Raw genomic sequence first — 14,502 nt, 5'->3', positions numbered from 1 at the left:
AAAAATACCAATCAAATGACACACACACACCCCATTAAATTAGAATGGCTATATATAAAATGGGTATGGCAGATATCAAATATAAACTTAAACGATTCTGGGAAATTTACAAGCAATATAACTTTTGTCACCGAGATCAGAAATCAAACTATCATCCATGTACTTTTATTTATGTGAAAGGTGTAGTGGTGGCCCAAAATCTTTGGCCTACCATTAAAACTATTTTAATGTGTGTTTGTGTGTGTGTAATTAGGATTTTTAACGTAGCTTTAACAATTTTTCAGTCATATCGCTATGATGTCTGCAGTGTGGCAGTTTATAGTGATGTTAGCACTGGGACATCATGCCGCAGACATGTAGCATGATGTCCCACCTAGTCACATTATCCTGACACCAGGCCAACCAGTCCTAACACTAATCTCTTAATGCTGAGCGCCTAGCGAGGCAGCTGTTAGTACCATTTTTGTAAGTCTTTGGTATGACTCAGCTGGAGTTTGAACCTATGACCTCCCACCTCCAAGGTAGACACTCTAACCACTAGGCCACCAGAGCAGTCAAAACTATTTTAATCAACCAAACTTAAAAAAGTTCAGTCCAAAACATCATTCTGATTGTGGGTGATGCAATAATTACTGGCCAGACTAATGTCTGCAAAATTTTCAATGAGCACTATACTAACATAGTAAAAGCCACAGATAGCAATACTATTTAATCTAGCATACAACCTACTCATGACAATCAAGAACCTGAAAAATACCCAACTCTCAAACTGAAACACATAGTCCCAGAACTAGTTCTCAAAATTATGAACTGCCTCGACATAAAGAAAACAACAGGCATTGATAACATAATGCCTTAAATGCTCAAATTATGCGCACCAGTTGTATGCACAATAATGAGCCAACCTTTAAATACATGGGTCTCAAACTCAAACCATCCTCGGGGCAGCATAAAGGCATTTTCAATGTCCCAACGGCCGCAACACATTTGTTATCTCTCATGACACCTTGTGATGCCAATCATTTTGCAGGCCACTTACGGCTTGCCAGGCCTCATGTGGCCAGTGTTTGAGACCCGTTTTAATACCTGTACTGCCAACGGAAATTTCCAGATCATCTTAAAGAAGCGCAGATAACACCAATTTACAAAAGAAAATCTGATCTTATGGATAGGGCAACTACATACCAGTTAGCATTTTACCTTGCACTACCAAAATTTTAGAAAGGCTTCTATGTAATCAGCTCTGATTGAATTTTTACAATATTCTATGCTCTTTTAGAAATGGATATGGCTGCCATACTACTCTACTGAAACTGATGGCAGATTGAGGGGCTCCTTGGACGACGGCTCTGATGGCAGATTGAGGGGCTCCTTGGACGACGGCTCTGATGGCAGATTGAGGGGCTCCTTGGACGATGGCTCTGATGGCAGATTGAGGGGCTCCTTGGACGATGGCTCTGATGGCAGATTGAGGGGCTCCTTGGACGACGGCTCTGATGGCAGATTGAGGGGCTCCTTGGACGATGGCTCTAATGTGGGTGTAATACTAATGGATTACCAAGGCCTTCCACAGTCAACCACAAAGCCACATCATCGAAAATATGAAAGCATACAACAATGATATGAACTCAATGAAACTAATTGAAATCTATTTGTTTAATTGAAAACAACACGTTAAATGGTATCCTCAAAGACTAATGGGATATAACTTCCAAAGGAGTACTGCAAAAGTCAATACTAGAAACTCTGATATTTAATATAATTATAAACGACATCTCTACTTTACAAAGCAAACAAAACTGTATAATTAAGCAGATGACAACACCATATTTTACATTCAGAAAAATCCAAATAATTAAATATCTGTTTCATAAAATGAGAACTAGATAATGATTGACTGGTTTGCAGCCAATGTGATGCAAGCAAACACTTAGAAATTCCAAGCCATCGCTCTTGGCAAAAGGTAAAAAATTTATCCAGTTTTACCATAGACCAGCATGTATACCCTATAAGGATTGTGTAAAACTCCCTGGAGTTGACACCGATTCTCAACATAAATATTAAAAACCACATATTAAAGACATGGCAAAAAACAGCAAGACAATTAAACATTGTATCAGCCACGATATATATATTTTTTCCTATTGTACATCAAAACTACTTTATCGCTGGGGGGGTGCCCGGGTGACCAAATGGTCCAAAGTGCTCACCTTTACTGATCACTGCCATCTCACTTCTCTTAGAGTCTCAGACTCTGCCAGTGTGTACATGTGAGAAAGCTCAGTTCCTACTGGGGCTTTCTCCGGTTCATCTACCAGTTATACATTGGCCACCATGTATAGCCTGTCATGCACTGAAAAACAGCGTTAAACCCAAAACAACAACTTTTTTCTTGCACTGGTACTGTTTTAGTTTCAATCCATCCATATGGAATGTACGGAAATTCCCTAGTAATCTTGTTATGAAGTTACAATATTAACGACACATTTACATTTTACATGACAAAATAATTGAAAAAATATTTTTTTTTATACAATTGCATCTGAAGCTAATTTAAATATTACAAAATAATTATACAATTCTTTAACATGTTTGACATGTGTAACATATGCCAGCATGGTAGCCAAATAAGATGTTTAGACAGATTTTTTAACATATAAAAACTAATTCTTTTGTTATTTACTAGCATAATGTTTTAAGTACGTGTATTCCTTTGTAAGACTGAGAATAATCTTTAAAATTTTAATACAGTGGTTTGATTTTTGTTGGAATTTTACGTAATTTTATCAAGTCCACTAAATATGTTTTCATTTTTTGATTATTTCTTATGTCTACCTACACTCAATGATAATTATCTTGTCTGTGTGTTGGCATCCCACTCAAAATTTCCCTGCCTATTACATTAATAGTGTAGCTATTGAACTGTACACTTCAGTGTCAAAGTTTCCTATTATCATCAACAAGTCCTCTAATGTCACCATGATGGTGTCATGGGGTGTCAAATAAAGCTTAAGCTTGATCACCCAACCTCAATAATAGTTTTAAATTGTGTGTGTGTGTGTGTGTGTGATTTGGATTTTTAACGTAGCCTTATCAATTTTTCAGTCATATCAGTACGATGTCTGAGGTGTGGCAGTTTATAGTGTTGTTGTTGTTGTAGGGTTTAACGCCATTTTGCAGCACACGATAGGCTATACATGGCAGCCAGTATTAATGGTGGAGGAAGAACCCGGAAAAACCCCGGCAAGAACCACCGACCCACGAGAAGCTACTGGCAAGCTTTCTCACATACCCACATTAGCTGAATCCAAGACTCGAACCCACGCAGACATAGGTGAGATGGCAGTGATCCGTAACGGAGAGCGCTTTAGACCACTTGGCCACTCGGGGGCCCCTGGCAGTTTATAGTGATGTCTAGCACAGGGATATCATACCACAGACATGTCCCACCCAGTCACTTTATCCTGGCACCAGGTCAACCTGTCCTGCCACTAACCTCTTGATGCTGAGCGCCTAGCGAGATAGCTGTTAGTACCACTTTTGTAAGTCTTTGGTATGACTTGGCCAGGGTTCGAACCCGCGACCCCCGCATCCAAGGTGGATGTTCTAACCACCAGGCATCCGGAGTGGTCTTGTTTTACATAAAACAAAGCATGTCTGTTTAATTTCTAAGTTTTAAATTATAACTTATATAACAATTAACATTAGCATAGCAAATTCATCTATTATAAGATACTGTTTTTATTTCTCGGAGGGAATGCGATTTTCTTTTGAGATGAGATATTTTATTTTATTTTATTTTATCTCAAGACAAATATTTTAAAAAATATAATGGCTATGGTGTTATTTTGCAATAAATCATAGCAAGATATTTTTACAGATCCTGACAGATGGAAATAAAAAAAAAACATGAGTCAGGTCCCTACCCTAGAACATTAGATCATATAAGTCTGCAAAAAGTGATAATATCTAAATACTACATGGATGATCTGCACCATGTAAATCATGATGATACTGCTATCAATGTCATTTGCAAGTCATAATATTAAAAGCTACTAGAGTATTTGTATGCTGTAAATATGTAAAAGACGAATGAACGAACAAATGGACCCCAGATTCAACGTGATAATTGAAAAAAGACAAGTTTTATTTAAAGTTGATATTCCATATTACAACAAGAAAACACTAGTCGTCAAAGCTATTCGCAGAATAAAATATTAAAATAAACATTAATAATTATGTTATCAAAGCATGTCTATTTTAATTTCTAAGTGAGAAGTAAAATAAGCCATTCTACTTGCTAGCTTAAAATACATGAAAGGACAGTAAAAGACAATTCTAATAGAAAAATTACATGTAAAAATTAAATTAATACAGACGGGTTAACTGTTAATGAAAAGAATGTGCATTAAATACAGTGGGAAAACTTATGACATAGTTACATAGACTGAAAAAAAAAGAAGGCACTAGACAAACACGGATTCATGTACATGAAAGCAGACTTCAAGACACACTTAAGGTCTAACCATTTTATATTTGGGGGTGGGGACTCTAGAATCTACTTCCCAACTTCAATTATTATGATAAATTTAATTTTTTTAAAAAATGGATCAAGAGTATTTTTGAAAAAACACCCCACCACCACCACTCAAAAATTGAAATGGTCGGTCCCTTATATGTTTATAATTATGACACAAACTTTTCAATAAAAGATTGGACCAAAACAAAGCAAAGTAAGGTTAGTATAACATAAACACTGAAAATGAACATATATAACACATGTGACAGCAGAACTAAAAGCAAACTTTGTAGATCAACACACAAACAAAACAGGATAAGCTAACAATTCATGCAAGTTTAAGGCTTAAAATATACAAACATATGATTGTTTCAGCAGCAGGATTTTCATTTATGCTAACAAATTAATTCTACATGACTAACCTCACGTGTCCTTGAATAATAAAAATATCGAATCATTTGGAACTAATAACAGAAGACTACCAAAATTCAAATCTCCAATTATTTGGCTTTAATTTTTATTAAATCTTGAAAGTTTTAAATATCTAAAAGGTTTCTACAAGAACTGCATGCCGATTTTATATACTAGAAAAAAATGATATTCCTGTATTCTCTGTTGTTAGCATTATCTTATCCACAATTACCAAATGAATATTCACAAGTTCTACAAATTGTAACACCAGCAAAAGTTAAGAAACAATGTCGAACGTCCAAATGTAGTAAAAATCATAATCTCACTTTATCATTAATCTCATTAACATCATTAATCTTGAACATATTTTAACCAATATTCAAAAATGCTTTGTTTGCATTAAATTTTACACTTCCTTGGTACGCATGGCCAAAGAAATTAGAATAACTATAAAACTGAATAAATAACATAAAAGTATCAAGTTTATACAAGTCATGGCAGTCTACTTTTGTGGCAAAGTTTTAGTACTCACAGAAAGGTAAATCATCATCAAACCGCTGTCTTCTGCAGTAATATGAAAATGGAAGTAAATGTTTTACTGAGTATACTACTAAGGTGACTGTTATTAATAAACAAAGCGCATCCCCTACCAGTAAGCTTCCGGCTGCTTATTTTGATACAGCTTGTTTAAGTTACTTTGTTGTTGTTGTAGTAATTATTTTTTTTTAGAAGGGTTTATTTTTGCGTATAACCAACAGTGTATGCATAACCAAAACATCAGACACTACCACCTGCCATAAAAGGATGGGACACAAATAAAAGAAAATCAAATGCGGGTTTTATCTCGTTCATACGATACTGCAGGAGACTGATTAAATTGTAGCTTCAATATAGGGTGAAATTTAAAAGGGACAGACAAATTCGTTGCACCGTTTAAATTGCAACACTTGAAAGTACAGCAAAAGAACTTGCCTGTCAACTTTCTGTGTCCTTGCATCAACTGTCGCAGCAAAAATATTGATCCACATACATATACTTTCAGCCAATACCAGAATATCCACAGGATACATAGGAGATTGTGCAACATTTTGGAGGAAACTCCTTCCGTATACTTGTACTTTGAAAGCGAGACTAAATTGGGAAATCCCTGATCAATAGAGCAAAGAAGCTTGAATTGTACTCTCCAGTATACGTTTTAAGCCGTTTCATTACAATGCGGTGATTTCAAGTAATTCTTACCTATAGAAACAACTCCGGTCAAAATAGTTTCGGGCCAAATATAGAATGAAAATGTAAAACTTCATATTATATATGAAGACAAAACTGGTACACGGTCATTAATTGAAAACGTATATATTTAAACGGTAGTAAATAAACACACAAAAAACGGGTTTAATCTAATATGCTCATTTTTTTCTCCGTTAACTTTCCATTGTCAGAATCGTTCAGTATTTAACTTAAAATAACCTCTTAATGCTGGTGCGCCTAGCGAGGTACTTGTAATTACCATTTTTATAAGTCTTTTTATATGACTCGGCCGGGGGTTCGAACCCACGACCTCCCGCATCAGAGGCAGGCGCTCTAACCTCTAGGCCACCGGAGCGGTCTAGAACAGGATAGAATCGACTCATATACTTTAATATTTTATATAATAACCATGTTTAAATTAAGAAGTATATTATATTTTTATAATTTCATATAATATTAATTGCGAGCTGAAATAAAGTTACCAGTTCCAATTATTCTGTTATTCTTGCTTTGCACACATTTAGTCAATTAGGCAACCTTGATCCAGGATTACGTGTTTAACTTTTGTTTCAATCGGGGCAATTAGGCTACCCTGATTACTGTTCAAGCTGCTTTGTTTTCATTATAAGTCAAGTCATAGGTCAGTAAAAAAAAAAATGTTAGTATCTAGTATGAGCAATATGTTAGTGATAAACATCAGTCTAGTAGATTCTTTCCGAAGTGTGTTGGTTGGTGGATTTTGTTTGCTATTTGGAGGCATGGTTTATAGTGAGTTTAGTACTTTTATTTTCTGCATTTCTTATTTTGTCAATGTTGATGTTTTCTCCGTAATGTGTACATTTTTTCTCAGCTTATATTTTCTTTAAAACCAGCTCGATGATGTTAGGGTTGAAATGTATGATCACTTTAAATCGCTACTTGTGATTTTGTTTTGGTGATATTGATAACTACAGGGTAGTAATTTGAGGAGCAAATTATTTATTTTATTGGTAATCTTGAAATCTACGTCATGCATTTGCGCAGTTTAAGAGTGGCAGCAGGGAAAATGCCTTTGTTTTGTTTTTTATATAGTTGATCATTCTTTCAATATTCATGCCCTAAGTTGCAAGAGTACTTGTATACCATACAATTGAAATCTATGGTAATTATTATTTTTAATTTCTTTGAATTCCCAGAGTCTGGTGATTTTGAATCTAGGGGCTATGGAAAATGTTAATTTGTCCCATATGATACCCAGATTTATGTATTATACATGTTTATATATCAGTTTTCTGTATGCTGTATTTTTCTCTCTGTAATGTAGGAGATAGACTGTTCATATGGTCTTACCGTATGCTGTTTATATTTGATAGGCTGTTCATATGGTCTTACCGTATGCTGTTTAGATTTGATAGGTTGTTCATATAGTCCTACCGTATACCGTTTATATTTGATAGGCTTTTCATATGGTCTTACCGTATGCTGTTTAGATTTAATAGGTTGTTCATATGGTCCTACTGTATGCTGTTTAGATTTGATAAGCTGTTCGTATGGTCCTACTGTGTCCTGTTTAGATTTGATAGGCTGTTCATATGGTCTTACTGTATGCTGTTTAGATTTGATAGGCTTTTCATATGGTCCTACCGTATGCTGTTTAGATTTGATCACAATTAACAGGCTATTAATCTGCCTATTGTTATATAGGACTACCAGTCCGTCCATGTGCCTGTCTGTATTGTGCTGTACAACACAAATTGCATTTACACCTGTAAAGTGTATCTTTGCGCTGAGATTTGTTTGGTTCCCTGTCTCACTAATATGGATAATTAATAAATATAAGAAGTATTAAGCCATTGTTAATGAATGTAATGGATTTATATCTACATGCAAAAATAAGAAATGGCTGATTACGGTATTATATATATATATATATATATATATATATATATATATATATATATATATATATATATATATATATATATATATATATATATATATATTTGTATTAAATGTATTGTATTTGTGTTTGCAGGGTAGAACACATAAAGAGAATAAAACGTCATTATTTATATGTATTTTATAAAACTACAAAACATCATTCAAAATAAACTGTATTTTAAAAAATAAAACAGGACTTATTTGCATGGTTTTTAACCTGGTGGTGGTACGTAATAATATAATATAATATAATATAATATAATATAATATAATATAATATAGTATGATATGATATAATATAACGTATTTTCACGTTTGCAAATTGAAATTAGATAATGCAATGTTAGGCGAAATACATCCTTTTTATGCATAATGACAAATCTTTGTTTTTAATCGTAGCCTAAATGAGAGAGAGAGAGAGAGAGAGAGGGAGAGAGAGAGAGATATGCCTTTTGATATGTTTTCAGACCGGGACGTGGAAATTAAATTGTTTGCTAATCAGTACAATCCATCTCTCCTTGCGGAAACAACAACAAGTTAAAAACTACCCAACTTTGGACACATCTGTGCATTGTTTCGAGGGATTTCAAACCGCTTTTGCGGACTTAGAGCGGGAAAGATATTTTGCGGAGTTCTAAAGGAATGAGGATATAAGTTTACTTTGCTGCTTTTAGCGTAACGCCAAAATACCGTATTCAATAAAAAAATAAAACAAAAAAGTTTTTCTAAGCATTTGAATAACAAAGCAAACATGAGATCGAATGTAGTTTATGTTTAAAAGTTCTCATTTCTTCAAACACATTAGTGCAAAGAAAAGTCGAAAGATTATATCAGTCTGTCGGTAGAAAGCTCTTTGCTTTCTCAATTTTGACTTCTTCCGAAGAAAAAAAGAGCGCTTGCACTAGAGACTTGGTTTTACTAGTCTCAGTTGAAAGAGATGATTTGCACAGCACAGCCTATATGACAAAAGGTAATAATTATATGGAAAGATGGGAACCAGTCTGCAAATGGGTGATAGAGTATATATGGGTTTGGGTGTAAAGGATTGGTTGATAATGAATGTTATTTTGTATGAAAAATATTCTTTTGAGAGCTTATCCTAATTGTAACTGAAAAACATTAGAGACATTGTTTATTTGATGGAATTTCAGTCCTTTAACAGCCTTGAGCTTGGAACACTCATTACTGAAATTAGCACCTGACTCATTGGTGCGTTATTGAAAGCAAATGTTTCAAACACATGTAGGTCCAGAAAATGCCGCGGCTCATATCCTTTTATCTACACAGAAGCTGTCGTCCAGGTTTAATCTATGCTGATAAATATAGGTTTGATCATGAGCACTCAGAAATTTAAAGTTATTGAATTTTTAATATCGTGGTGTTTATATTGGTTTACTATGGGAACTGCATTAGTACCGTGAGTCCTATATTGGTTTTCTTTATCCAGTAGCTCATCAAAAACAAAGCCGGAGTCCTCTGATGGTGCCCCTTTATGCATGTGATTTACATAGTGTGTGCGTGCAGGTGTATCGGCCTTGTTTTCAATTTTATTATAACTTCAACTTGATGTTTAAGAGTACGCTGGAATGAGTCTGCAAATGCGCATACTAGTTTGAGAATTTTGATCCACTTAAGATACCGAATAAAGTTTATTGGACAGGAGGAGGGTGCGTCATACATGCACCAAGGCATAGTCTTTTGCAAATAAATTAACTTCAATGTCCAAATATCAAAATGGGGTGGGAAGGGTCAGAGGAAACTCGGACTACTGAGGCCCTTTCCTCAACTGGAAAAAAAAGATCTAAGTTTTTTTTTTTAAATCATCTCAAATTCTGCGCATTGTTTCTTAAATATAAGGAGAAAACCAAGCCAAAGAGAGATTTATTAAAATAGAAAGTTCTCGCTAGATTGCATTCTAATGGACACACACACACACACACACACACACACAGAGGGCCCAATGGGGTGGGGTGGAGGTAGGGCCGCTCCCCGGCTAAAAAACAACAAGCAAGAAAAGAAAGTACACACACACACACACACACACACACACTCACTCACTCACACACACACACGAATACAGTCTCATGTCACTTGAAATTTGATCATCGTTTAATTCTTGCGTACGTTTATTGGATATTATGCACACCTTGAATAAATGGACACACTTTTGCTTTGATGCCCTTTCGGGGAAAGTCGGAGCTCTTTAGAAATCTTGGAAACCCTGCCCCACCCAATACTTGACCTGATCCTGATCTTAACACGGTCCTTAGAAAGTAAACATTTGAGCTACCAAACCTAACCGCTTGGTAGGAACCTATGTCAGATTATCATTTTTTCAAAGGGAAATTTTTACGCACCGTCGTTCACAGATTCTGAGCTGTCTAAATCAGATGAAGGGTGTTATTTCTTTGGGGAAAAATTAGGGACCGCTGCCTACGATTGGGCATAATAAATTAAGGCGTACACTTTAGAAGCAATCAGAATTTAAAGTGACGACCTTGGTCGAAATTCTTTAGTCTGAAATTTAATGAAAGAGGAAAGTAGTCTTGACTCCGAGGAGGCCTAAAGAGAATAGTGTTTTCCGCGTTAAACAAGAAAGGGACCAGGTGGCCGTCTTGTAAAAAGAAAGACAGGTTTTAGTGCTAGGACGCACAAGTCTGAAAGAGAACAGCAATAAAGTACGCAATTTTAGTTTCACGTAATATTCTATTATTTGATTGTTTGTTTTATGCAAATCTGTTTGCTATGAATATGTTCCATATTATGTATCGTTTATTCAATTTTACGGAAATGTGTTGATGCTAGAGTTGTTAAGCAATTTATTTTATTCAGTTTGATGGAAATGTGTTGATGCTAGAATTTTGTTAGACAATTTATTTTTGTTCAGTGTCATGGAAAGCGTTGATGCTAGAATTATTATGCAATTTACTTTTTAATTTTACAGTTATTAGTTCATTGGTAGAATTGATTGCATGCGACCCAAATGTTCATATGTGTAGGATTTCATAGGTTTATATGAAATATCTCCCGTTGTTTGTTAGGACGATACCGATTGTCGTGAGTTAACGATACTTACCTAATTATATCTGATTTTGTAATGTTTGAATAATCTTGTAGGTTAAGGATTGCTGTGAGTTACAGTTTGTGAATTTCATGCAATAGTAATCGAACATGTAGTAGCATATGTAAAAGAATATGGCAATATTCGATAGACGCTCGCGTGTTAATTTAAGACCTGCCGCTGGAAGCGAGGTCAATGTCATACCGAACTAAGTCAGAATTTACGCAGTGTGTGGATAGCGCACATGCTCTGAGTAACGTTAGGGAATTTTATGTACGTCTAGAGAGTGGGTTATACAGAAATTATGGGGTAATTTTGTCCTTTAAGGAACAGCTTTCTGGGAGAGAGACGGGAAAGTCTGAAGACAGAAGTCCCAGGAAAAGAAGGACGAGGTCAGAATAAAGGACCAGGAGTCCATGAAGGGACAAAGAATAGAGCTCAGGAAGACGATGAACTAGGAAGACGTTCATATACGGTCAATGGAGGAAGGTGATACAAATCAGCCATGGACATTGCGCTCTTTTCACCACTGGTTATGATGATGAAATAAATCCAAATTGGACACTCCTGTTAAATTATATTGACATAATCTAACTTGTTATTTTCTTGTCAAATGGGGCTCGTATTGCTTTATTTCTTCCCAATATTCTCGCTCAGATCTCTGTTGAAATTATATTATTCTTTCACTCCCGCCGGTCTATAATATCGAGGGAGGTCATCCTCTAGATAACGCCAGCCAAATCCAATTAACCACCCCTCTTACGCCAGTCAATTCTTGGTTTCAAGGCACTTTTGGCCTGTACAACTCCATCACATTTGCCACCATGGTGGCATAAACGGTCCCTTCTTCTTGATTCCATTGTGAAATTTACCGGTTTCCTACCGTAAATACTGTCACTGCAGTCACACCACCAATGTAAGCTACTAAATTTCAATAGGGACTATGCTAAGACAGGGACACTCGTGCCGTTTTGACCTGAGGTCTCACTTGATAGTTTCTTAATTTTTTTTAAGGTAGAAGGCATGAACCTAATTATCACAAGACTGGCATTTATAAATTCACAAAAATGCTAAATGTGTAATGTGGTTTAGATTTACATTGAGTTAGGCTTGGAAATAGGTTGGCTTGTTGGTGACTGCCTGTCACAGTTAGAGGAACATTGGAGATCAAATGCGCAACTTGGGCTGCAAATGAGCAGCCGACTTGGCTTCCGTATTTACGTGTGTCTGCTACAGAGGTAAATATCTAAAAATCTAGATGGATGAGGGGTGATGAAAAGTATGCTAATTTGTTATAGTACTAGTGAACTTTATTGATACATAAGGCACATACTGATTCTTTAAGCTGCATTGTCATAAAAAATATTCAAAATAGCTCTTTGCTGTCAAAAATGAATGTAAAATTTAGGGGTTGGTGACATTGTTGTTTCAGTATAAAAGCCACCAGTTGCATCAGGAATTGACCTGATTGCCGCAGTCAAAATCTCACATGCATGCTTTCTACGAACATCATTAGTTTGTTTGTATTTGTATCTTCAGTGTAAAATTATTCTCATTTTTCTGCAATAGGTCATTGTCGGATGAAAATTCACCATATAAACTGTCCAGTGAGACCTGAATTCACTAACACGCATCATGGAAACTCACTAACACTTCACTCTGTGACGTTTGCACCTAGTAATTGGCTAACTGTTTTGGGCAAACAATTATTTCCATTGCGCCGAATTCCAATAATCAGACAAGTAATCACACAAATCTAAGAATTCCTTAAAACGGTGCGCGATAACAAAATGCTCATACTCCAAAGTTAATACAATATTTTGTAACTCTGTGTGTTGGCGAGAATTTCAATACATACATTGTTGATCAAGCAACTCATGAATATACATATATACTGGTGGATATATGGATGGATTAATGATAGAGAAAAAAGAAAAGCAAGTAAAATGAAAACAGATAAGTAGGTAAATAAATTGATTTAGTGTAAAAATAAAACTGAGATAGATCAACATGTATGTAAGCTTTAAGGAGATATGTTATAAAGTTTTAAAAAATACGCTTAAAAAAGGATTACCATTTTTAACGTCCAGTTCTAGACGCAGGCTATCACAGTTTCATACTGTTGGGAAATAAACTTGTTTTATGTAACCGCCAATCTGATTAAGTCACATCACCTCTGTCCTGCTTGAAAATATCACATCGACCGCTTTGAGGTCATGTTTTGGTGACATATGTTCTTACAATAATCGCTAATTTGTTCAGCCAATTAGATGAAGCCTTATATATCCGCGTTTGGGAAACTGAGCAGTATAGCTGAAGAGCATCAGTGTGTGCCTATCGATCTGATTCACTTTCAAATTTCTGAAAGATGCATTTCAATTGGCTAACTCAAAGGTCACCAGAACATGACTCCTAAGCGGTAGCTGTCAGATCTTCACCCAGGACAGTGGAGGTCTGATTTTAAACAGACTGATGTAACCATACATTTGCCAAAAACAATCCAGTGATTTGGTTTAGACTGAGCTGACTTTGATCCGTTTAATCAAGCACACAATCTTCGTTTATACTATTAGGAAGACGCAGAACAGTACAAATATCAGTATTTAGGTACTTTTCTAGTTCAGGGGTGTAAATAACTTTTCCAGTTTTAACAATAAAGTTATTCCCCATCCTCCACAAAAAACATGATCCATGCATTTTTTGCCATTGATTCTGCTGCCGTCAAATGAAATGTCTATATAAAAGGCCTTTGAAGAAACAGTAAGCTTTAAATTATACATCTTCACTAGCAAATGTTCCGGTATTTTAACCCTATATACACATTAGCGTATCGAGCAGATATTTATGTGCTTTGGGTCTATGAATTTCATTGGATACGGCGGCAAGCCACCGCATCCAATCAAAATTAAGCTGTTACAAATTTGAATACTGTTCCTACATGATTGAGACAAGGGGAGCACACAGCTAGAATGTACTCAAAAATAAGCAATTTTCCACTACAGATCCGTGTTTGTACAAATACCTTTAAACTAAAATAAACATGTAACGGCTTCTCTCTTGTACGTAGTCATACTTTCGATGCTAAACTTACAACGTATCCTTTTTGAAGTGAAATGCTTCCAGCATTTTTAGACCGATGTACATTGCACCACTGTTACGCGCTATTGGTCAGTTTACATTACATATTAAGGGAGGCAACTCATGACATCCAATAGATGTCACTATGACAAAGCAACAAAATACGTGTTCGATCCGCCAAGGTGTAGATAGGGTTAACATATCGGAGCTTTGGCTAGCGAAGATGGGATTTATAGGGTAGTTCTACAATAAATACAGAATAAGA

The 14,502-nt window shown here is 35.5% G+C and overlaps 1 protein-coding gene across 3 annotated transcripts in view; it reads right to left on the bottom strand.

Moving 5' to 3' along the window:
• The window catches only part of LOC149798214 (polyprenol dehydrogenase-like), a 30,090-nt gene extending 23,996 nt beyond the window's left edge, over window positions 1-6,094 (bottom strand). The window contains exons 1-2 of one of the 3 annotated variants that reach the window (XM_089963301.1): window positions 5,903-6,094; window positions 5,463-5,494 (exon numbers count right to left, since the gene is read on the bottom strand). In XM_089963301.1, the coding sequence (XP_089819427.1) occupies window positions 5,463-5,494; window positions 5,903-6,000 (130 nt within the window). In that variant the 5' untranslated portion in view covers window positions 6,001-6,094. Of the gene's footprint in view, window positions 1-2,210; window positions 2,355-5,462; window positions 5,495-5,902 lie in introns of those variants that run through there. The other 2 variants (XM_089963302.1, XM_089963303.1) reach the window with 2 other exon arrangements.
• Window positions 6,095-14,502: the final 8,408 nt, after the last annotated feature.

Source organism: Sinohyriopsis cumingii, chromosome 6 (assembly GCF_028554795.1).
Source record: "Sinohyriopsis cumingii isolate HCF-2022 chromosome 6, ASM2855479v2, whole genome shotgun sequence".
Taxonomy (NCBI): Eukaryota; Metazoa; Mollusca; class Bivalvia; order Unionida; family Unionidae; genus Sinohyriopsis; species Sinohyriopsis cumingii.
Note: the sequence above shows the minus strand (reverse complement) of the source record. Positions and strands in the feature narration are given on the sequence as shown.